General features: G+C 55.9%; 1 protein-coding gene across 1 annotated transcript; it reads right to left on the bottom strand.

Moving 5' to 3' along the window:
- Positions 1 to 1261: 1261 nt before the first annotated feature.
- LOC144677444 (tripartite motif-containing protein 46-like) lies at positions 1262 to 22851 on the bottom strand (the record flags this gene model as incomplete). Its single annotated transcript, XM_078537536.1, has 4 exons — positions 22602 to 22851; positions 5500 to 5843; positions 2869 to 3015; positions 1262 to 1357 (listed from the first exon to the last, which is right to left on the bottom strand). Coding segments are annotated over exons 1-4 (837 nt in total), but the record flags the coding sequence as incomplete, so codon positions are not given.
- Positions 22852 to 23574: the final 723 nt, after the last annotated feature.

The following is a 23574-nucleotide window of genomic DNA, read 5'->3' as shown; positions in this document are numbered from 1 at the left end:
GGAGGGTCAGTACTGAGGGAGTGCTGCACTGTCGGAGGGTCAATACTGAGGGAGTGCCGCACTGTCGGAGGGTCAGTACTGAGGGAGCGCCGCACTGTCGGAGGGTCAGTACTGAGGGAGCGCCGCACTGTCGGAGGGTCAGCACTGAGGGAGCGCCGCACTGTCGGAGGGTCAGTACTGAGGGAGGGCTGCACTGTCGGAGGGTCAGTGCTGAGGGAGTGCCGCACTGTCGGAGGGTCAGCACTGAGGGAGAGCCGCACTGTCGGAGGGTCAGTACTGAGGGAGCGCCGCACTGTCGGAGGGTCAGTGCTGAGGGAGTGCCGCACTGTCGGAGGGTCAGTACTGAGGGAGCGCCGCACTGTCGGAGGGTCAGTACTGAGGGAGTGCCGCACTGTCGGAGGGTCAGTACTGAGGGAGCGCCGCACTGTCGGAGGGTCAGTACTGAGGGAGTGCCGCACTGTCGGAGGGTCAGTACTGAGGGAGCGCCGCACTGTCGGAGGCGGGCGTGTGTCATAGTTAGGCACCCAGTCACGCTGGTCCAACCCTCCAGAGCGTCGGAGGGGGGGGGTTTCTCGATGTCCCGCTACAGCCTTTCGCCACCCAGCACGTTGGCTTGTTACAGGCCCAGACCTGGGGACGGGTTGGCACGTCCTCTCACCCCGAAAGGGATAGCCGACCACTTGGCGTTTTACTGTAATCGGTGACCGTCTGGTGATGCCGACCCGGACATTGCCGGATTCCCGGAATCCCATTCCACTCGCTAGCCCCCGCACCCCCTCCCCCGCTGAATTAGACCCCGGAGCTGGGGGCCCCAGTGTCGGGATCTGCCCGCTCGACTGGCTGGGGCCTTCCGACAGGAGCCCACTCGGCGGGAGTGAAGGCCTGCGGACCAGAGGCCCGATTCCCAAGGCCTGTTGGCATCTCCGCTAGGCCGACGCCAAGGGCGCCAACCAGCGAGAGCTGCTTCCCGCCGCTGGCGCCACCCCCATTAGCGCAGGGGATAAGACTCTCCCGGTAACCGCGCCCCTCGCCCCAAAGCTCAGACAATCCCCCACCCCTCCTGGTGCCCACCAGCCTCAGGGTCTCTCGGTGAGGGTTCCCCAGCGTGGGTCAGGGGTCATCTCCTTCTGGCTCCCTCATCCCTGCCCTCCACGCCGGAGGGGGCCCAAGAGGAGACGTCCCCCTCCCCGCTCGCGTGTAGCTGGCACTCGGGTTACCCACTCAGGGTCAACCCCACCGGTGGGCATGGACGGGGCCTTACCTCAGTCTGTTGTACCAGCTCGTCCAGAGTCTGGATCTGGGTCTGGACCAGGTTCTGGTTGCTAATGATGTAGGTGATCGTCTTGCTGAGTTTATCCTGGTCGGAGAGGAGGGGAGGGGGAAGGACAGGAGGGACGGAGGGTGGAGGAGAGAAGGATGGTGCGGCGGTGGGGGTAGGGGTGGGGGGAGGGGAAAGAGGGGTCAAAGGAGGGAGCAGGGAGAGTGGGGACAACGATAGAGGGAGGGACGGCGAGAGAGGTAAAAGCCAAGGGGGGGAAGGTCAAGCCAGCAAAGGGCAAGGGATGGAGGGAGAGAGGTCAAAGGACAGAGGTGCACGGTAAGAGGATGTGAGAGAGGTCAAAGGACGGAGGTCGCGGGTAAGAAGCCATGAGAAAGATATCGAAGGACAGAGGTAGAGGATAAGAGGTTGGGAGGAAGAGGTCGAAGGAATGAGGTCGAGGGGAAAAGGATGAGGGAAAGTCGAGGTTGAGGGTAAAAGGCCGAGGGTAAGAGGTCAAAGAGAAAAAGATGAGGGAAAGTCGAGGTCAAGGGTAAAAGGCCGAGGGTAAAAGGTCAAAGAGAAAAGGATGAGGGAAAGTCAAGGTCAAGGGTAAAAGGCCGAGGGTAAGAGGTCAAAGAGAAAAGGATGAGGGAAAGTCAAGGTCAAGGGTAAAAGGCCGAGGGTAAGAGGTCAAGGGGAAAAGATCGAAAGACAGATGTCGAGGGTAGGAGGTTGAGAGAAAGGGGTTGAAGGACCGAGGTTGAGGGGAAAATGTCGAGGGGAAGAGGGTGAGGGAGGGAATATGAGGGAGGGGGAATGAGGGACGGAGGTCGAGCGAGGGAAGCAGGGGGAGGGCGAGGTGGGAGGGCGCAAGAGGGAGTGTGAGTTAGGCAGGGCGAGGGAGTGAGATAAGTTGAGAGGGTGAGTGAGGGCGGGCGGGGGAGAATGAGGGAAGGCGAGGGAGGGAGGAAGAGAGAGGAAGGGAGTGAGGAACGGTGAGGGAGGGAAGGCAATGGTGGTGGGGGAGAGAGAAAGGAGGGTGAGAAATAAGAAATAAGATCAAAAAAAAGGATCCAGCAAGTTTCACGGAGCATCAGTGACTCGAGGGCCGAGATAATCCTTCGACTCCTCAACACAAATATTCCGGCGTGTTCCACAGTCTGGCCCCTCTCGAGGGCCGAGGGTGTGTCCCGAGTTCACAGGGATGGCTGGAGAGGCTGGGAGAGGGGTTGGGGGGGGGGTCACAGGTTCAAAGGTCAATGTGGTGGGGGTGGGGGTGTGGGTCACACCCGGACACACGGATGGACAACACGGCGCAGACTCTCGGGCGAGGGGCGCTGAGCCGCAAGCCAATCGGGGAAGGGCTAGCAGGGTGGGCAGGATGGGCTGAACGGCCTCCCTCGTCGCGTCCTGCGTCTCTCTCCCCCGCTGAGCCCTCGTGATGGTGGGAGGGAGGCTGGATAAACACACGAGGGAGGAGGGAAAAGGAGGATACCTTGACGGTTGGGATGGGAGGAGGCTGGCGAGGGGCCGAATGGCCTGATTTGCGGCTTGGCTGCAATGCCACCGTTCCCGGCGCGCCCGCGCTCGGCTGGCCCGGCCTTTACCTTCAGTGCCTGATAGATGTTGCCAGCTGGGGTGATCTTATGCGCCGTGTGTACCCTCCGCAGTTTACAGAGCTGGCAAATCAGGCGTTGGCACGTCTTACAGTACAGGTTCACCTTCTCCATCTCATGTTCCGGGCACATCAGCACCTGGAACAGAAAACCCTGTCAGTCCGCGGGGTTTCATTTACCCTCCCCGACCCCCCGCCCACCACCACCGCCTGCCCCCTGTCGGCCATGTCTGAGTGGGTCGTGCCCTCCCTCTCTCTCTTGCCTCTGGGTCAGAAGGTGGTGGGCGTTCGAGTCCCCCCTCGAGAAACCCGTGCCCTTCACCCAGGCCCGACGCTCCCGGTGCCAGGACTGAGGGAGTGCCGCACTGCCGCGGGTACTGTCGCTCGGGTGAGGCGTTAAACCGAGGTCCCCCCCCCCCTCTGTCTGCCCTCTCGGGTGGGTTTTTAAGGCTTCTTTCGCGGGGACGCGGGCGAGACCAGTGTTCGTTGCCCGTCCCTAATTGCCCCCCCTCGGAACTGAGGGTCTCGCTCGGCTGTTTCGGGGGTGGGGGGGCAGTTTAAGAGTCGACCATGTGGCTGTGGGGTCTGGAGTTACGTGTAGGCCAGACCGGGTAAGGAGGGCAGATTTCCCTCCCCTTAAAGGGGGCATTAGTGACCCAGATGGGGTTTTTATGACAATCGATGATGGTCGTCATGGTCACCGTCACTGAGACTCGCTTTATATTCCCAGATTTATTAATCGAATTTAAATTATACCAGCGGCCGGGGTGGGGTTTGAACCCGGGTCCCCCAGAGTGGTTGGGAAAGATCCAACATCCACTATTGGATGAGAAGGGGGAAGTGTCCAATCAATAATTGGCCCCCTTGAGAAGGTGGTGGGTGAGCTGCCTTCTTGAGCCGCTGCAGTCCCTGTGGTGTAGGTACACCCACCGTGCTGTTAGGGAGGGAGTTCCAGGATTTGGACCCAGCGACAGTGAAGGAACGGCCGATATATTTCCCAAGTCAGGATGGTGAGCGGCTCGGAGGGGAACTTCCAGGTGGTGGGTGTTCCCCATGTGTCTGCTGCCCTTGTCCTTCTAGATGGTAGTGGTCGTGGGTTTGGAAGGTGCTGTCTAAGGAGCCTTGGTGAGTTGCTGCAGTGCATCTTGTAGTTGGTACACACGCTGTTGCTACTGTGCGTCGGTGGTGGAGGGAGTGTGTTCAGGAACATTGGGGCCATTCTCCTACAATGTCAGAGCGATGGGCCGATAAGAGTTTGTCATGAAAGAGTCTTACACAGCCTCACAGCCTCATGAGGAATGTTTATTGAATCACATGTGAGGCTCTGGCGTTGGTGATATGCGTAGCTGTAAAACATTGTGGGAAACTCAGCAAAAAAACAGCCTGAAACATGCTACTCCTTTCTGAACAGCTTTGGCTGGGAGCCAAGTGAAAGAGAATAGCATTGCAGGAAAATGTCTCTGTCTCTCGCTGCCTCTCTCCTTCTCTCTCTCTCTGTCTCGCTCTCTCTGTCCGTCTCTGTCTCTCTCTCTCTCCTGCCACTCTGAGGGAGCGCTGCACTGTCACAGGGTCAGTACTGAGGGAGCGCCGCACTGTCGGAGGGTCAGTACTGAGGGAGTGCCGCACTGTCGGAGGGTCAGTACTGAGGGAGCGCCGCACTGTCAGAGGGTCAGTGCTGAGAGAGCGCCGCATTGTCGGAGGGTCAGTACTGAGGGAGCGCTGCACTGTCGGAGGGTCAGTACTGAGGGCGCACCGCACTGTCGGAGGGTCAGTGCTGAGGGAGTGCCGCACTGTCGGAGGGTCAGTACTGAGGGAGCGCCGCACTGTCGGAGGGTCAGTACTGAGGGAGTGCCGCACTGTCGGCGGGTCAGTACTGAGGGAGTGCCGCACTGTCGGAGGGTCAGTACTGAGGGAGCGCCGCACTGTCGGAGGGTCAGTACTGAGGGAGCGCCGCACTGTCGGAGGGTCAGTACTGAGGGAGTGCCGCACTGTCGGAGGGTCAGTACTGAGGGAGCGCCGCACTGTCGGAGGGTCAGTACTGAGGGAGTGCCGCACTGTCGGAATGAGATGTTAAACTGAGGCCCCTGGATGATCTCTTGGGTGGATGTAAAAGATGCCACGTCCGCTATTGGAAGAAGAGGTGGGGGATGGGGGTGGACAGTGGGGGGCAGGTTGGGGTGGGAGCTCTCCGCAGGGGGCCCGGGGTTCGATATTTATCCCTCAACCAAAATCAATAAAAAAAACCCGGACAATCCGGATGAGGAGGCAAAATTCCAGCCCCTTGGGTAAACATGGACGGAGCCAGGAAAGATGGCGCAGTTCTGTTCAGGGCAAACTCTCTCAGGCTGAGGGGATGGAGTTGGTGGGCGAGGTGGATGTGGTGTATATGGACTTCCAAAAGGGCGTTTCCTGAAGCGACCCCCGGAGCGGATCGGATTGGCTGGGGAGACCTGTCGGATGCTGTGGGGGGCCTCCAGAGGCGCTATGCGAATGCAATGTGTACCGTTTTGGGTGGTGGTGGTGCCCCAGGAACCATGTCAACTGACCCCACCCCCCCCTCGCCATTCCCCATCACCCCCGCCTTCCCCCAACAGGCTGAGATAGGAGGGAGGGGGCCCCGCACCTTGGGTCTGAAGCTGAGGGTGGGTCCGATGTACTCGTGCTGTGCCTTGGGCGTTCCCCAGGGGTGGTGGAGCTTGAAGCATTCGTTGCAGTAATTGGCCCGGCAGTCGCTGCAGCCCTTGGTGGCCTCCTGGGCGGGGGGCTTGCAGAGTTGGCACTGCACGGCGGCGCCCAGGTTGGCCGTGTGCTTGTAACGCTCCACGATGCGCTCCAGGGTCAGGTTGCGGAAGAGGTCGGTCAGTCCCCGCTCGCCCAGGTCCACCTCCCGCTGGCAGCTGGGGCAGGGCACGCTGATGCTCTGCGGGTGGGCATTGCCCCGCCGACGGCCGGGGTAGGTCCCGTAACCTGCAGAGGAGGGGCAGAGGGTCAAAAGGGGCAGAACAAACACTGACACCTCCATCGTGTCCCACTCCCCACCCCCACCACCACACCACCCACTGTGCGCATCAGCCAGGGTGCAACCCTCTCCCTCTCCCTCTCCCTCTCTCTCTCTCTCTGTCTCTCTCCCTGTCTCTCTCTCTCTCTCTCTCTCTCTCCCTCTCTCTGTCTCTCTCTCTCCCTCTCTCTGTCTCTCTCTCTCTCTCTGTCTCTCTCTCTCTCTCTGTCTCTGTCTCTCTCTGTCTCTCTCTCTCTCTCTCCGTCTCTCTCTCTCTCTGTCTCTGTCTCTCTCTCTGTCTCTCTCTCTGTCTCTCTCTCTCTCTCTGTCTCTGTCTCTGTCTCTCTCTGTCTCTCTCTCTCTCTCTCCGTCTCTCTCTCTCTCTGTCTCTGTCTCTCTCTCTGTCTCTCTCTCTCTGTCTCTCTCTCTCTCTGTCTCTGTCTCTGTCTCTCTCTCTCTCTGTCTCTCTCTCTCTCTCTGTCTCTCTCTCTCTGTCTCTGCCTCTGTCTCTCTCTCTGTCTCTCTCTCTCTCTCTCTCTCTCCGTCTCTCTCTGTCCCTCTCTCTCTCTGTCTCTCTCTCTCTTTCTCTGTCTCTGTCTCTCCCTCTATCTCTGTCTCTCTCTGTCTCTCTCTCTCTGTCTATATCTCTCTACCCTCCCTCTCTCTCCCCTCCCTCTCTCTCTCTCTCCCTCCCTCCCTCTCTCTCCCCTCCCTCTCTCTCTCCCTCCCTCTCCCTCTCTCCCCTCCCTCTCTCTCTCTCTCCTTCCTGTCTCACACTCTTTTTTCTGGGACAACTTTTTCAATCGGCCAGAGTTCCAGCTCTTACACCTTGTAACGAATATCACAGTTTCTGCAGTACTGAAAATTAGAGAGGGAGGGGGAGGGAGAGAGAGAGAGGGAGAGAGGGAATGGGAGAGAGGGAATGGGAGGGAGGGGGACTGGAGGTGAAAGGGAGTGGGAGATCGAGTAGGAGGGAGAGTTGGAGAGAGTGAATGGGAGAGAGCAGGAGAAAAGGATTGGAGGAGAAAGCCAGGGTGAGAGCCTGTGTAAGAAGGATGGAGAAGGAGTGGGAGGGAGAGAGAGGGAAAGGAGAGAGAGAGGGAGGGGAGAGAGAGAGAGAAGGAGGGGAGAGAGAGAAGGAGGGGAGGGGGAGGGAGAAAGAGAGAGAGAGAGAGAGAGGGAGGGGATGGGAGAGAGAAGGGGAGAGGGATGGGAGAGGGAGAATGAGGGAAGAGAGGGAGAGAGGAGAGAGAAGGATGGGAGAGGGAGGTGGAGAGAGAAAAGGGGCGGATAAAGAGAGGTAAGGGAGAGAGAGAGGGAGGGGAGAGAGAAGGAGGGGCAGAGGAGGACTGGGGGGAAAGACAGAGTGAGAGCGAGAGTAGGAGGGAGGAAAGCAAGCGAGAGAGAGAGAGGCAGCAGGAGAGAGAGGCAGTGGTGGAGAGAGAGGGAGAGGGGGAGAAAGGGGGTGAGTGAGATGGAGAGAGGGAGAGGGAAGTAGAAAAAGAGGGGGAGAAAGTTGGCGAGGAGAGTGGAGTTAGTAGGTGGGAGAGAGTGTGATGGAGGGATGGAGAGAGGGAGAGAGAGCTGCAGACAGGGAGGGGAGGGTAACGGGAAGAGGGAGGAAGGGTGAGAAGGGATAGAGAGGGAAGGGAAAGGAGGGTGACAGGGTGAGGGGAGTGAGGGGGTGAGGGGGTGAGGGGCACAGGGAGAGGAAGACACAGAGGCAGACAGTAGGAATCAGACCAAAAAGTTAGCACCTGCAGGCACCAGGTCTGAATCCTTTTAGTTTTATTTAAATAGTGTAGGTGCTGGTCCTGAAATAAAATTACAGCATTGAACCCTTAAAACCCACAGTGTAAGGTTACTGGGATCTGTATAAATAGGAAGGGGTTTGGGTCCATTGGGATTGTGTACGGTAGGAGTGAACGGGAAGGGGTTTGGGTCCATTGGGATTGTGTACAGTGCGAGTGAACGGGAAGGGGTTCGGGTCCATTGGGATTGTGCACAGTGGGAGTGAACGGCAAGGGGTTTGGGTCCATTGGGATTGTGTACAGTGGGAGTAAATGGGAAGGGATTTGGATCCATTGGGATTGTGTACAGTGGGAGTGAATGGGAAGGGGTTTGGGTCCATTGGGATTGTGTACGGTAGGAGTGAATGGGAAGGGGTTTGGGTCCATTGGGATTGTGTACAGTGGGAGTGAACGGGAAGGGGTTCGGGTCCATTGGGATTTGTACGGTAGGAGTGAACGGGAAGGGGTTTGGGTCCATTGGGATTGTGTACAGTGGGAGTGAACGGGAAGGGGATCGGGTCCATTGGGATTGTGCACAGTGGGAGTGAACGGGAAGGGGTTTGGGTCCATTGGGATTGTGTACAGTGGGAGTAAATGGGAAGGGATTTGGATCCATTGGGATTGTGTACAGTGGGAGTGAATGGGAAGGGGTTTGGGTCCATTGGGATTGTGTACAGTGGGAGTGAACACGAAGGGGTTTGGATCCATTGGGATTGTGTACAGTGGGACTGAACGGGAAGGGGTTTGGGTCCATTGGGATTGTGGACAGTGCGAGTGAACGGGAAGGGGTTTGGGATTGGGATTGTGTACAGTGGGAGTGAATGGGAAGGGGTTTAAGACCATTGGGATTGTGTACAGTGGGAGTGAACGGGAAGGGGTTTGGGATTGGGATTGTGGACAGTGGGAGTGAACGGGAAGGGGTTTGGGATTGCGATTGTGTACAGTGGGAGTGAATGGGAAGTGGTTTGGGAATGGGATTGTGTACAGTGGGAGTGAACGGGAAGGGGTTTGGGATTAGGATTGTGTACAGTGGGAGTGAATGGGAAGGGGTTTAGGACCATTGGGATTGTGTACAGTGGGAGTGAACGGGAAGGGGTTTGGGATTGGGATTGTGGACAGTGGGAGTGAACGGGAAGGGGTTTGGGATTGCGATTGTGTACAGTGGGAGTGAATGGGAAGTCGTTTGGGAATGGGATTGTGTACAGTGGGAGTGAACGGGAAGGGGTTTGGGTCCATTGGGATTGTGTACAGTGGGAGTGAACGGGAAGGGATTTGAGTCTATTGGGATTGTGTACAGTGGGAGTGAACGGGAAGGGGTTTGGGTCCATTGGAATTGTGTACAGTGGGAGTGAACGGGAAGGGGTTTGGGTCCATTGGGGTCGTGTACAGTGGGAGTGAACGGGAAGGGGTTTGGGATTGGAATTGTGTACAGTGGGAGCGAACGGGAAGGGGTTTGGCTCCATTGGGATTGTGTACAGTGGGAGTGAACGGGAAGGGGTTTGGGTCCATTGCGATTGTGTACAGTGGGATTGAATGGGAAGGGGTTTGGGTCAATTGGGATTGTGTACAGTGGGAGTGAACGGGAAGGGGTTTGGGAATGGGATTGTGGACAGTGGGAGTGAACGGGAAGGGGTTTGGGTCAATTGGGATTGTGTACAGTGGGAGTGAACGGGAAGTGGTTTGGGTCCATTGGGATTGTGTACAGTGGGAGTGAACGGGGAGGGGTTTGTGATTGGGATTGTGGACAGTGGGAGTGAACGGGAAGGGATGTAGGTCCATTAGGGTTGTGTACAGTGGGAGTGAATGGGAATGGGTTTGGGATTGGGATTGTGGACAGTGGGAGTGAATGGGAAGTGGTTTGGTTCCATTGGGATTGTGTACAGTTTGAGTGAACAGGAAGGGGTTTGGGTCCATTGGGATTGTGTACAGTGGGAGTGAACGGGAAGGGATTTGGGTCCATTGGGATTGTGTACGGTGGGAGTGAATGGGTAGGGGTTTGGGTCCATTGGGATTGTGTACGGTGGGAGTGAACGGGAAGGGGTTTGGGTCCATTGGGATTGTGTACAGTGGGAGTGAATGGGAAGGGGTTTGGGTCCATTGGAATTGTGTACAGTGGGAGTGAACGGGAAGGGGTTTGGGTCCATTGGGATTGTGTACAGTGGGAGTGAACGGGAAGGGGTTTGGGTCCATTGGGATTGTGTACAGTGGGAATGAACAGCAAGGGGTTTGAGTCCATTGGGAGTGTGTACAGTAGGAATGAACGGGAAGGGGTTTGAGTCTGTTGGGATTGTGTACAGTGCGAATGAACAGGAAGGGGTTTGGGTCCATTGGAATTGTGTACAGTGGGAGTGAACGGGAAGGGGTTTGGGTCCATTGGAATTGTGTACAGTGGGAGTGAACGGGAAGGGGTTTGGGTCCATTGGGATTGTGTACAGTGGGAGTGAACGGGAAGGGGTTTGGGTCCATTGGGATTGTGTACAGTGGGAATGAACAGCAAGGGGTTTGAGTCCATTGGGAGTGTGTACAGTAGGAATGAACGGGAAGGGGTTTGAGTCTGTTGGGATTGTGTACAGTGGGACTGAACGGGAAGGGGTTTGGGTCCATTGGGATTGTGGACAGTGGGAGTGAACGGGAAGGGGTTTGGGATTGGGATTGTGTACAGTGGGAGTGAACACGAAGGGGTTTGGATCCATTGGGATTGTGTACGGTGGGACTGAACGGGAAGGCGTTTGGGTCCATTGGGATTGTGGACAGTGCGAGTGAACGGGAAGGGGTTTGGGATTGGGATTGTGTACAGTGGGAGTGAATGGGAAGGGGTTTAAGACCATTGGGATTGTGTACAGTGGGAGTGAACGGGAAGGGGTTTGGGATTGGGATTGTGGACAGTGGGAGTGAATGGGAAGTGGTTTGGTTCCATTGGGATTGTGTACAGTTTGAGTGAACAGGAAGGGGTTTGGGTCCATTGGGATTGTGTACAGTGGGAGTGAACGGGAAGGGATTTGGGTCCATTGGGATTGTGTACGGTGGGAGTGAATGGGTAGGGGTTTGGGTCCATTGGGATTGTGTACGGTGGGAGTGAACGGGAAGGGGTTTGGGTCCATTGGGATTGTGTACAGTGGGAGTGAATGGGAAGGGGTTTGGGTCCATTGGAATTGTGTACAGTGGGAGTGAACGGGAAGGGGTTTGGGTCCATTGGGATTGTGTACAGTGGGAGTGAACGGGAAGGGGTTTGGGTCCATTGGGATTGTGTACAGTGGGAATGAACAGCAAGGGGTTTGAGTCCATTGGGAGTGTGTACAGTAGGAATGAACGGGAAGGGGTTTGAGTCTGTTGGGATTGTGTACAGTGCGAATGAACAGGAAGGGGTTTGGGTCCATTGGAATTGTGTACAGTGGGAGTGAACGGGAAGGGGTTTGGGTCCATTGGAATTGTGTACAGTGGGAGTGAACGGGAAGGGGTTTGGGTCCATTGGGATTGTGTACAGTGGGAGTGAACGGGAAGGGGTTTGGGTCCATTGGGATTGTGTACAGTGGGAATGAACAGCAAGGGGTTTGAGTCCATTGGGAGTGTGTACAGTAGGAATGAACGGGAAGGGGTTTGAGTCTGTTGGGATTGTGTACAGTGGGACTGAACGGGAAGGGGTTTGGGTCCATTGGGATTGTGGACAGTGCGAGTGAACGGGAAGGGGTTTGGGATTGGGATTGTGTACAGTGGGAGTGAACACGAAGGGGTTTGGATCCATTGGGATTGTGTACGGTGGGACTGAACGGGAAGGCGTTTGGGTCCATTGGGATTGTGGACAGTGCGAGTGAACGGGAAGGGGTTTGGGATTGGGATTGTGTACAGTGGGAGTGAATGGGAAGGGGTTTAAGACCATTGGGATTGTGTACAGTGGGAGTGAACGGGAAGGGGTTTGGGATTGGGATTGTGGACAGTGGGAGTGAACGGGAAGGGGTTTGGGATTGCGATTGTGTACAGTGGGAGTGAATGGGAAGTGGTTAGGGAATGGGATTGTGTACAGTGGGAGTGAACGGGAAGGGGTTTGGGTCCATTGGGATTGTGTACAGTGGGAGTGAACGGGAAGGGGTTTGGGTCCATTGGGATTGTGTACAGTGGGAGTGAACGGGAAGGGGTTTGGGTCCATTGGGATTGTGGACAGTGGGAGTGAACGGGAAGGGGTTTGGGTTCATTGGGATTGTGTACAGTGGGAGTGAATGGGAAGGGGTTTAGGACCATTGGGATTGTGTACAGTGGGAGTGAACGGGAAGGGGTTTGGGATTGGGATTGTGGACAGTGGGAGTGAACGGGAAGGGGTTTGGGATTGCGATTGTGTACAGTGGGAGTGAATGGGAAGTCATTTGGGAATGGGATTGTGTACAGTGGGAGTGAACGGGAAGGGGTTTGGGTCCATTGGGATTGTGTACAGTGGGAGTGAACGGGAAGGGGTTTGAGTCTATTGGGATTGTGTACAGTGGGAGTGAACGGGAAGGGGTTTGGGTCCATTGGGATTGTGTACAGTGGGAGTGAATGGGAAGAGGTTTGGGATTGGGATTGTGTACAGTGGGAGTGAACGGGAAGGGGTTTGGGTCCATTGGGATTGTGGACAGTGGGAGTGAATGGGAAGGGGTTTGTGTCCATTGGGATTGTGTACAGTGGGAGTGAACGGGAAGGGGTTTGGGTCCATTGGGATTGTGTACAGTGGGAGTGAATGGGAAGGGGTTTGGGATTGGGATTGTGTACAGTGGGAGTGAACGGGAAGGGGTTTGGGTCCATTGGGGTCGTGTACAGTGGGAGTGAACGGGAAGGGGTTTGGGATTGGGATTGTGTACAGTGGGAGTGAACGGGAAGGGGTTTGGCTCCATTGGGATTGTGTACAGTGGGAGTGAACGGGAAGGCGTTTGGGTCCATTGCGATTGTGTACAGTGGGATTGAATGGGAAGGGGTTTGGGAATGGGATTGTGTACAGTGGGAGTGAATGGGAAGGGGTTTGGGAATGGGATTGTGGACAGTGGGAGTGAACGGGAAGGGGTTTGGGTCAATTGGGATTGTGTACAGTGGGAGTGAACGGGAAGTGGTTTGGGTCCATTGGGATTGTGTGCAGTGGGAGTGAACGGGAAGGGGTTTGTGATTGGGATTGTGGACAGTGGGAGTGAACGGGAAGGGGTTTGGGTCTATTGGGATTGTGTACAGTGGGAGTGAACGGGAAGGGATTTAGGTCCATTAGGGTTGTGTACAGTGGGAGTGAACGGGAAGGGGTTTGGGATTGGGATTGTGGACAGTGGGAGTGAATGGGAAGTGGTTTGGTTCCATTGGGATTGTGTACAGTTTGAGTGAACAGGAAGGGGTTTGGGTCCATTGGGATTGTGTACAGTGGGAGTGAACGGGAAGGGATTTGGGTCCATTGGGATTGTGTACGGTGGGAGTGAATGGGTAGGGGTTTGGGTCCATTGGGATTGTGTACGGTGGGAGTGAACAGGAAGGGGTTTGGGTCTATTGGGATTGTGTACAGTGGGAGTGAACGGGAAGGGGTTTGGGTCCATTGGGATTGTGTACAGTGGGAGTGAACGGGAAGGGGTTTGGGTCCATTGTGATTGTGTACAGTGGGAGTGAACGGGAAGGGGTTTGGGTCCATTGGGATTGTGTACAGTGGGAATGAACTGCAAGGGGTTTGAGTCCATTGGGAGTGTGTACAGTAGGAATGAACGGGAAGGGGTTTGAGTCTATTGGGATTGTGTACAGTGGGAGTGAACAGGAAGGGGTTTGGGTCCATTGGAATTGTGTACAGTGGGAGTGAACGGGAAGGGGTTTGGGTCCATTGGAATTGTGTACAGTGGGAGTGAACGGGAAGGGGTTTGGGTCCATTGGGATTGTGTACAGTGGGAGTGAACGGGAAGGGGTTTGGGTCCATTGGGATTGTGTACAGTGGGAGTGAATGGGAAGGGGTTTGAGATTAGGATTGTGGACAGTGGGAGTGAACGGGAAGGGGTTTGGGTCCATTGGGATTGTGGACAGTGGGAGTGAACGGGAAGGGGTTTGGGTCCATTGGGATTGTGTACAGTGGGAGTGAACGGGAAGGGGTTTGGATCCATTGGGATTGTGTACAGTGGGAGTGAACGGGAAGGGGTTTAGGTCCATTGGGATTGTGGACAGTGGGAGTGAACGGGAAGGATTTTGGGTCCATTGGGATTGTGTACAGTGGGAGTGAACGGGAAGGGGTTTGGGTCCATTGTGATTGTGTACTGTGTGAGTGAACGGGAAGGGGTTTGGGTCCATTGGGATTGTGTACAGTGGGAATGAACAGCAAGGGGTTTGAGTCCATTGGGAGTGTGTACAGTAGGAATGAACGGGAAGGGGTTTGAGTCTGTTGGGATTGTGTACAGTGGGACTGAACGGGAAGGGGTTTGGGTCCATTGGGATTGTGGACAGTGCGAGTGAACGGGAAGGGGTTTGGGATTGGGATTGTGTACAGTGGGAGTGAACACGAAGGGGTTTGGATCCATTGGGATTGTGTACGGTGGGACTGAACGGGAAGGGGTTTGGGTCCATTGGGATTGTGGACAGTGCGAGTGAACGGGAAGGGGTTTGGGATTGGGATTGTGTACAGTGGGAGTGAATGGGAAGGGGTTTAAGACCATTGGGATTGTGTACAGTGGGAGTGAACGGGAAGGGGTTTGGGATTGGGATTGTGGACAGTGGGAGTGAACGGGAAGGGGTTTGGGATTGCGATTGTGTACAGTGGGAGTGAATGGGAAGTGGTTAGGGAATGGGATTGTGTACAGTGGGAGTGAACGGGAAGGGGTTTGGGTCCATTGGGATTGTGTACAGTGGGAGTGAACGGGAAGGGGTTTGGGTCCATTGGGATTGTGTACAGTGGGAGTGAACGGGAAGGGGTTTGGGTCCATTGGGATTGTGGACAGTGGGAGTGAACGGGAAGGGGTTTGGGTTCATTGGGATTGTGTACAGTGGGAGTGAATGGGAAGGGGTTTAGGACCATTGGGATTGTGTACAGTGGGAGTGAACGGGAAGGGGTTTGGGATTGGGATTGTGGACAGTGGGAGTGAACGGGAAGGGGTTTGGGATTGCGATTGTGTACAGTGGGAGTGAATGGGAAGTCATTTGGGAATGGGATTGTGTACAGTGGGAGTGAACGGGAAGGGGTTTGGGTCCATTGGGATTGTGTACAGTGGGAGTGAACGGGAAGGGGTTTGAGTCTATTGGGATTGTGTACAGTGGGAGTGAACGGGAAGGGGTTTGGGTCCATTGGGATTGTGTACAGTGGGAGTGAATGGGAAGAGGTTTGGGATTGGGATTGTGTACAGTGGGAGTGAACGGGAAGGGGTTTGGGTCCATTGGGATTGTGGACAGTGGGAGTGAATGGGAAGGGGTTTGTGTCCATTGGGATTGTGTACAGTGGGAGTGAACGGGAAGGGGTTTGGGTCCATTGGGATTGTGTACAGTGGGAGTGAATGGGAAGGGGTTTGGGATTGGGATTGTGTACAGTGGGAGTGAACGGGAAGGGGTTTGGGTCCATTGGGGTCGTGTACAGTGGGAGTGAACGGGAAGGGGTTTGGGATTGGGATTGTGTACAGTGGGAGTGAACGGGAAGGGGTTTGGCTCCATTGGGATTGTGTACAGTGGGAGTGAACGGGAAGGCGTTTGGGTCCATTGCGATTGTGTACAGTGGGATTGAATGGGAAGGGGTTTGGGAATGGGATTGTGTACAGTGGGAGTGAATGGGAAGGGGTTTGGGAATGGGATTGTGGACAGTGGGAGTGAACGGGAAGGGGTTTGGGTCAATTGGGATTGTGTACAGTGGGAGTGAACGGGAAGTGGTTTGGGTCCATTGGGATTGTGTGCAGTGGGAGTGAACGGGAAGGGGTTTGTGATTGGGATTGTGGACAGTGGGAGTGAACGGGAAGGGGTTTGGGTCTATTGGGATTGTGTACAGTGGGAGTGAACGGGAAGGGATTTAGGTCCATTAGGGTTGTGTACAGTGGGAGTGAACGGGAAGGGGTTTGGGATTGGGATTGTGGACAGTGGGAGTGAATGGGAAGTGGTTTGGTTCCATTGGGATTGTGTACAGTTTGAGTGAACAGGAAGGGGTTTGGGTCCATTGGGATTGTGTACAGTGGGAGTGAACGGGAAGGGATTTGGGTCCATTGGGATTGTGTACGGTGGGAGTGAATGGGTAGGGGTTTGGGTCCATTGGGATTGTGTACGGTGGGAGTGAACGGGAAGGGGTTTGGGTCCATTGGGATTGTGTACAGTGGGAGTGAACGGGAAGGGGTTTGGGTCCATTGGGATTGTGTACAGTGGGAGTGAACGGGAAGGGGTTTGGGTCCATTGTGATTGTGTACAGTGGGAGTGAACGGGAAGGGGTTTGGGTCCATTGGGATTGTGTACAGTGGGAATGAACTGCAAGGGGTTTGAGTCCATTGGGCGTGTGTACAGTAGGAATGAACGGGAAGGGGTTTGGGTCCATTGGGATTGTGTACAGTGGGAGTGAATGGGAAGAGGTTTGGGATTGGGATTGTGTACAGTGGGAGTGAACGGGAAGGGGTTTGGGTCCATTGGGATTGTGGACAGTGGGAGTGAATGGGAAGGGGTTTGTGTCCATTGGGATTGTGTACAGTGGGAGTGAACGGGAAGGGGTTTGGGTCCATTGGGATTGTGTACAGTGGGAGTGAATGGGAAGGGGTTTGGGATTGGGATTGTGTACAGTGGGAGTGAACGGGAAGGGGTTTGGGTCCATTGGGGTCGTGTACAGTGGGAGTGAACGGGAAGGGGTTTGGGATTGGGATTGTGTACAGTGGGAGTGAACGGGAAGGGGTTTGGCTCCATTGGGATTGTGTACAGTGGGAGTGAACGGGAAGGCGTTTGGGTCCATTGCGATTGTGTACAGTGGGATTGAATGGGAAGGGGTTTGGGAATGGGATTGTGTACAGTGGGAGTGAATGGGAAGGGGTTTGGGAATGGGATTGTGGACAGTGGGAGTGAACGGGAAGGGGTTTGGGTCAATTGGGATTGTGTACAGTGGGAGTGAACGGGAAGTGGTTTGGGTCCATTGGGATTGTGTGCAGTGGGAGTGAACGGGAAGGGGTTTGTGATTGGGATTGTGGACAGTGGGAGTGAACGGGAAGGGGTTTGGGTCTATTGGGATTGTGTACAGTGGGAGTGAACGGGAAGGGATTTAGGTCCATTAGGGTTGTGTACAGTGGGAGTGAACGGGAAGGGGTTTGGGATTGGGATTGTGGACAGTGGGAGTGAATGGGAAGTGGTTTGGTTCCATTGGGATTGTGTACAGTTTGAGTGAACAGGAAGGGGTTTGGGTCCATTGGGATTGTGTACAGTGGGAGTGAACGGGAAGGGATTTGGGTCCATTGGGATTGTGTACGGTGGGAGTGAATGGGTAGGGGTTTGGGTCCATTGGGATTGTGTACGGTGGGAGTGAACAGGAAGGGGTTTGGGTCCATTGGGATTGTGTACAGTGGGAGTGAACGGGAAGGGGTTTGGGTCCATTGGGATTGTGTACAGTGGGAGTGAACGGGAAGGGGTTTGGGTCCATTGTGATTGTGTACAGTGGGAGTGAACGGGAAGGGGTTTGGGTCCATTGGGATTGTGTACAGTGGGAATGAACTGCAAGGGGTTTGAGTCCATTGGGAGTGTGTACAGTAGGAATGAACGGGAAGGGGTTTGAGTCTATTGGGATTGTGTACAGTGGGAGTGAACAGGAAGGGGTTTGGGTCCATTGGAATTGTGTACAGTGGGAGTGAACGGGAAGGGGTTTGGGTCCATTGGAATTGTGTACAGTGGGAGTGAACGGGAAGGGGTTTGGGTCCATTGGGATTGTGTACAGTGGGAGTGAACGGGAAGGGGTTTGGGTCCATTGGGATTGTGTACAGTGGGAGTGAATGGGAAGGGGTTTGAGATTAGGATTGTGGACAGTGGGAGTGAACGGGAAGGGGTTTGGGTCCATTGGGATTGTGGACAGTGGGAGTGAACGGGAAGGGGTTTGGGTCCATTGGGATTGTGTACAGTGGGAGTGAACGGGAAGGGGTTTGGATCCATTGGGATTGTGTACAGTGGGAGTGAACGGGAAGGGGTTTAGGTCCATTGGGATTGTGGACAGTGGGAGTGAACGGGAAGGATTTTGGGTCCATTGGGATTGTGTACAGTGGGAGTGAACGGGAAGGGGTTTGGGTCCATTGTGATTGTGTACTGTGTGAGTGAACGGGAAGGGGTTTGGGTCCATTGGGATTGTGTACAGTGGGAATGAACAGCAAGGGGTTTGAGTCCATTGGGAGTGTGTACAGTAGGAATGAACGGGAAGGGGTTTGAGTCTGTTGGGATTGTGTACAGTGGGACTGAACGGGAAGGGGTTTGGGTCCATTGGGATTGTGGACAGTGCGAGTGAACGGGAAGGGGTTTGGGATTGGGATTGTGTACAGTGGGAGTGAACACGAAGGGGTTTGGATCCATTGGGATTGTGTACGGTGGGACTGAACGGGAAGGGGTTTGGGTCCATTGGGATTGTGGACAGTGCGAGTGAACGGGAAGGGGTTTGGGATTGGGATTGTGTACAGTGGGAGTGAATGGGAAGGGGTTTAAGACCATTGGGATTGTGTACAGTGGGAGTGAACGGGAAGGGGTTTGGGATTGGGATTGTGGACAGTGGGAGTGAACGGGAAGGGGTTTGGGATTGCGATTGTGTACAGTGGGAGTGAATGGGAAGTGGTTAGGGAATGGGATTGTGTACAGTGGGAGTGAACGGGAAGGGGTTTGGGTCCATTGGGATTGTGTACAGTGGGAGTGAACGGGAAGGGGTTTGGGTCCATTGGGATTGTGTACAGTGGGAGTGAACGGGAAGGGGTTTGGGTCCATTGGGATTGTGGACAGTGGGAGTGAACGGGAAGGGGTTTGGGTTCATTGGGATTGTGTACAGTGGGAGTGAATGGGAAGGGGTTTAGGACCATTGGGATTGTGTACAGTGGGAGTGAACGGGAAGGGGTTTGGGATTGGGATTGTGGACAGTGGGAGTGAACGGGAAGGGGTTTGGGATTGCGATTGTGTACAGTGGGAGTGAATGGGAAGTCATTTGGGAATGGGATTGTGTACAGTGGGAGTGAACGGGAAGGGGTTTGGGTCCATTGGGATTGTGTACAGTGGGAGTGAACGGGAAGGGGTTTGAGTCTATTGGGATTGTGTACAGTGGGAGTGAACGGGAAGGGGTTTGGGTCCATTGGGATTGTGTACAGTGGGAGTGAATGGGAAGAGGTTTGGGATTGGGATTGTGTACAGTGGGAGTGAACGGGAAGGGGTTTGGGTCCATTGGGATTGTGGACAGTGGGAGTGAATGGGAAGGGGTTTGTGTCCATTGGGATTGTGTACAGTGGGAGTGAACGGGAAGGGGTTTGGGTCCATTGGGATTGTGTACAGTGGGAGTGAATGGGAAGGGGTTTGGGATTGGGATTGTGTACAGTGGGAGTGAACGGGAAGGGGTTTGGGTCCATTGGGGTCGTGTACAGTGGGAGTGAACGGGAAGGGGTTTGGGATTGGGATTGTGTACAGTGGGAGTGAACGGGAAGGGGTTTGGGTCCATTGGGATTGTGTACAGTGGGAGTGAACGGGAAGGCGTTTGGGTCCATTGCGATTGTGTACAGTGGGATTGAATGGGAAGGGGTTTGGGAATGGGATTGTGTACAGTGGGAGTGAATGGGAAGGGGTTTGGGAATGGGATTGTGGACAGTGGGAGTGAACGGGAAGGGGTTTGGGTCAATTGGGATTGTGTACAGTGGGAGTGAACGGGAAGTGGTTTGGGTCCATTGGGATTGTGTGCAGTGGGAGTGAACGGGAAGGGGTTTGTGATTGGGATTGTGGACAGTGGGAGTGAACGGGAAGGGGTTTGGGTCTATTGGGATTGTGTACAGTGGGAGTGAACGGGAAGGGATTTAGGTCCATTAGGGTTGTGTACAGTGGGAGTGAACGGGAAGGGGTTTGGGATTGGGATTGTGGACAGTGGGAGTGAATGGGAAGTGGTTTGGTTCCATTGGGATTGTGTACAGTTTGAGTGAACAGGAAGGGGTTTGGGTCCATTGGGATTGTGTACAGTGGGAGTGAACGGGAAGGGATTTGGGTCCATTGGGATTGTGTACGGTGGGAGTGAATGGGTAGGGGTTTGGGTCCATTGGGATTGTGTACGGTGGGAGTGAACGGGAAGGGGTTTGGGTCCATTGGGATTGTGTACAGTGGGAGTGAACGGGAAGGGGTTTGGGTCCATTGGGATTGTGTACAGTGGGAGTGAACGGGAAGGGGTTTGGGTCCATTGTGATTGTGTACAGTGGGAGTGAACGGGAAGGGGTTTGGGTCCATTGGGATTGTGTACAGTGGGAATGAACTGCAAGGGGTTTGAGTCCATTGGGCGTGTGTACAGTAGGAATGAACGGGAAGGGGTTTGAGTCTGTTGGGATTGTGTACAGTGGGAGTGAACAGGAAGGGGTTTGGGTCCATTGGAATTGTGTACAGTGGGAGTGAACGGGAAGGGGTTTGGGTCCATTGGAATTGTGTACAGTGGGAGTGAACGGGAAGGGGTTTGGGTCCATTGGGATTGTGTACAGTGGGAGTGAACGGGAAGGGGTTTGGGTCCATTGGGATTGTGTACAGTGGGAGTGAATGGGAAGGGGTTTGAGATTAGGATTGTGGACAGTGGGAGTGAACGGGAAGGGGTTTGGGTCCATTGGGATTGTGGACAGTGGGAGTGAACGGGAAGGGGTTTGGGTCCATTGGGATTGTGTACAGTGGGAGTGAACGGGAAGGGGTTTGGATCCATTGGGATTGTGTACAGTGGGAGTGAACGGGAAGGGGTTTGGGTCCATTGGGATTGTGTACAGTGGGAATGAACAGCAAGGGGTTTGAGTGCATTAGGATTGTGTACAATGGGAGTGACCGGGAAGGGGTTTGGGTCCATGGGGATTGTGTAAAGTGGGAGTGAACGGGAAGGGGTTTGGGTCCATTGGGATCATGTACAGTGGGAGAGAACGGGAAGGGGTTTGGGTCCATTGGGATTGTGTACAGTAGGATTGAATGGGAAGGGTTTTGTGTCTGTTGGGATTGTGTACAGTGGGAACGAATGGGAAGGGGTTTGGGTCTGTTGGGATTGTGTACAGTGGGAGTGAACGGGAAGGGGTTTGGGTCCATTGGAATTGTGTACAGTGGGAGTGAACGGGAAGGGGTTTGGGTCCATTGGGATTGTGTACGGTAGGAGTGAACGGGAAGGGGTTTGGGTCCATTGGGATTGTGTACAGTGGGAGTGAACGGGAAGGGGTTTGGGTCCATTGGAATTGTGTACAGTGGGAGTGAACGGGAAGCGGTTTGGGTCCATTGGGATTGTGTACAGTGGGAGTGAACGGGAAGGGGTTTGGGTCCATTGGGATTGTGTACAGTGGGAGTGAATGGGAAGGGGTTTGGGTCCATTGGGATTGTGTACAGTGGGAGTGTACGGGAAGGGGTTTGGGTCCATTGGGATTGTGTACAATGGGAGTGAATGGGAAGGGTGATTGATCAATTGAAATTGTATAAATTGGGATTGTCCATGCATCTGGTCAACTGCTACTGACCGTTTGCTGTAGGGGGCACACCATTTCGGTAAGAGGGCTTTCGGGAGTCTGAAAGCAGGGTGGGTTGGGGGTGGGGTGGGGATGGGGCAGGGTGGGGTGGGGATAGGTTGGGGTGGGGGTAGGTTGGGGTGGGGGTGGGGTGGGGTTGGGGTAGGGTGGGGTGGGGATAGGTTGGGGTGGGGGTGCGGTGGGGGTGGGGGTAGGGTGGGGGTAGGGTGGGAGTGGGGGTGGGGTGGGGGTGGGGTGGGGTAGGGTGGGGTGGGGATAGGTTGGGGTGGGGGTAGGTTGGCGTGGGGGTGGGGTGGGGGTAGGGTAGGGTGGGGTGGGGATAGGTGGGGGTGGGGTGGGGGTGGGGGTAGGGTGGGGGTAGTGTGGGGGTAGGGTGGGAGTGGGGGTGGGGTGGGGTTGGATTGTGGTGGGGTGGGGTTGGGGGTGGGTTGGGGGTTTGGTGGGTTGGGGTGTGGTTGGGTGGGGTAGGGTGGGGTGGGGATAGGTTGGGGTGGGGGTGGGGTGGGGGTGGGGGTAGGGTGGGGGTGGGGTGGGTGTGGGTGTAGGGTGGGGTTGGGGCTGGGGTGGGGGTGGGGTGGAGTTGGGGTGGGAATGGGTTTGGGGTGGGGTGTGGTGAGGGTGGGGTTGGGGTGGGAGTGGGGTGGGGTGGTGTGGGGTGGGGGTGGGGTGGGGTGGGTTGGGGTGGGGTGGGGGTGGGGTGCGTTGTGTGGGGTGGGGTGGGTTGGGGGTGGGGTGTGAGGGGGTTGGGTGTGGGTGGGGGTTGGGTGGGGTGGGGGTGGGGGTGGGGTGGTGTGGGTGTGGGGGTGGGGGTGGGGTGGGGGTTGGGTGGGGTGGGGGTGGGGTGGTGTGTGGGTGGGGTGATGTGGGGGTGGGGATGGGTTAGGGTGGGATGGGGGTGGGGGTGGGGTGGGAGTGGGTTTGGGGTGGGGTGGATTTGGGGTGGGGTGTGAGGTGGTGGGGTGGGGTGGGGGTGGATGGCGGTGGGGGTGGGAGTGGTTTAGGGTGGGGTGGGGTTTGGGTGGGGGTGGGGGTGGGGGTGAGGGTGGGGTGGGGTGGGGGTGGGGGTGGGGGTGGATGGGGGTGGGGGTGGGAGTGGTTTATGGTGGGGTGGGGGTGGGGGTGGATGGGGGTTGGGGTGGGAGTGGTTTAGGGTGGGGTGGGGGTGGGTTGGGGTGGGGGTGGGGGTGGGTTAGGGTGGGGGTGGGGTGGGGGTGGGTTGGGGTGGGGGTGGAGGTGGGGGTGGGTTAGGGTGGGGGTAGGGTGGGGGTGGGGTTGGGGTGGGGTGGGGGTGGGGATGTGCACAAAGAGGTCTCACCTGATCGAATGAGTCGGTCTAGCCTGTCGGCCTTGGGGGCTGCGCGCCTGCCCAGGCGCGGGCTCCTCATCATGGGGGTGGAGGCGGGTGAGGAGGGCTCAGAGGTGGGCTCGGTACAGAGGATGCCCTGTTGCACCAGCAGCTCGGTGGCACACATCAGGCAGACATTGTGCATGCAGGGCAGAATGATGGGCTGTTTGTACATCTCCTTACAGAGTGGGCAGATCAACTCCCGTTCGATGTTCTTCATGGTTACCTGGGCGACGGGAGGGGAGGGGGGGTAGGGAGAAAAAAAGCATTAGCGGCCTTGAAAACCATTCGCGTTTTACACCTCCTGCCGCTGGGTTACCTTGTTGTCCGTTACTCTCTCTTGGCAGCTTTTGTCCTCTGGCCGACCCCCAGCTCCTCTGCTCCTGAAACCCTTGTCCATGCCTCAGTTAATGCCAGACTGGGCTGGCCCAACACAGCATCGGCCCTCCATGAGATTCACCTCATCAGGAACTCCACTGCCTCGCACCCTCACTCACACCGAGTCCCGTTCACCCATCAACCACACGCACATTCCAATTAGGAGCAGGAGGAGGCCATTCGGCCCCTCGAGCCTGCTACGCCATTCAACAGGATCATGGCTAATCTGACTGTGACCTCGATTCCACATTCCCCCCCACCCCCAATAACTTTTGACTCCCTTCAGAATCGCACAGCCCAGAGGAGGCCCTTCGGCCCATCGAGTCTGTACCGACACGTGAGAAACACCTGACCTATCTACCTAATCCCATTGACCAGCACTTGGCCCATAGCCTTGAATGTTATGAGGTGCCAAGTGCTCATCCAGGTACTTTTTAAAGGATGTGAGGCAACCCGCCTCCACCACCCTCCCAGGCAGCGCATTCCAGACCCTCACCACCCTCTGGGTAAAAAGGTTTTTCCTCACATCCCCCCCTAAACCTCCTGCCCCTCACCTTGAACTTAT

Source organism: Cetorhinus maximus, unplaced genomic scaffold, assembly GCF_964194155.1.
Source record: "Cetorhinus maximus unplaced genomic scaffold, sCetMax3.hap1.1 HAP1_SCAFFOLD_2541, whole genome shotgun sequence".
Classification (NCBI taxonomy): Eukaryota; Metazoa; Chordata; class Chondrichthyes; order Lamniformes; family Cetorhinidae; genus Cetorhinus; species Cetorhinus maximus.
This window is presented reverse-complemented; position numbering and strand designations above follow the sequence as displayed.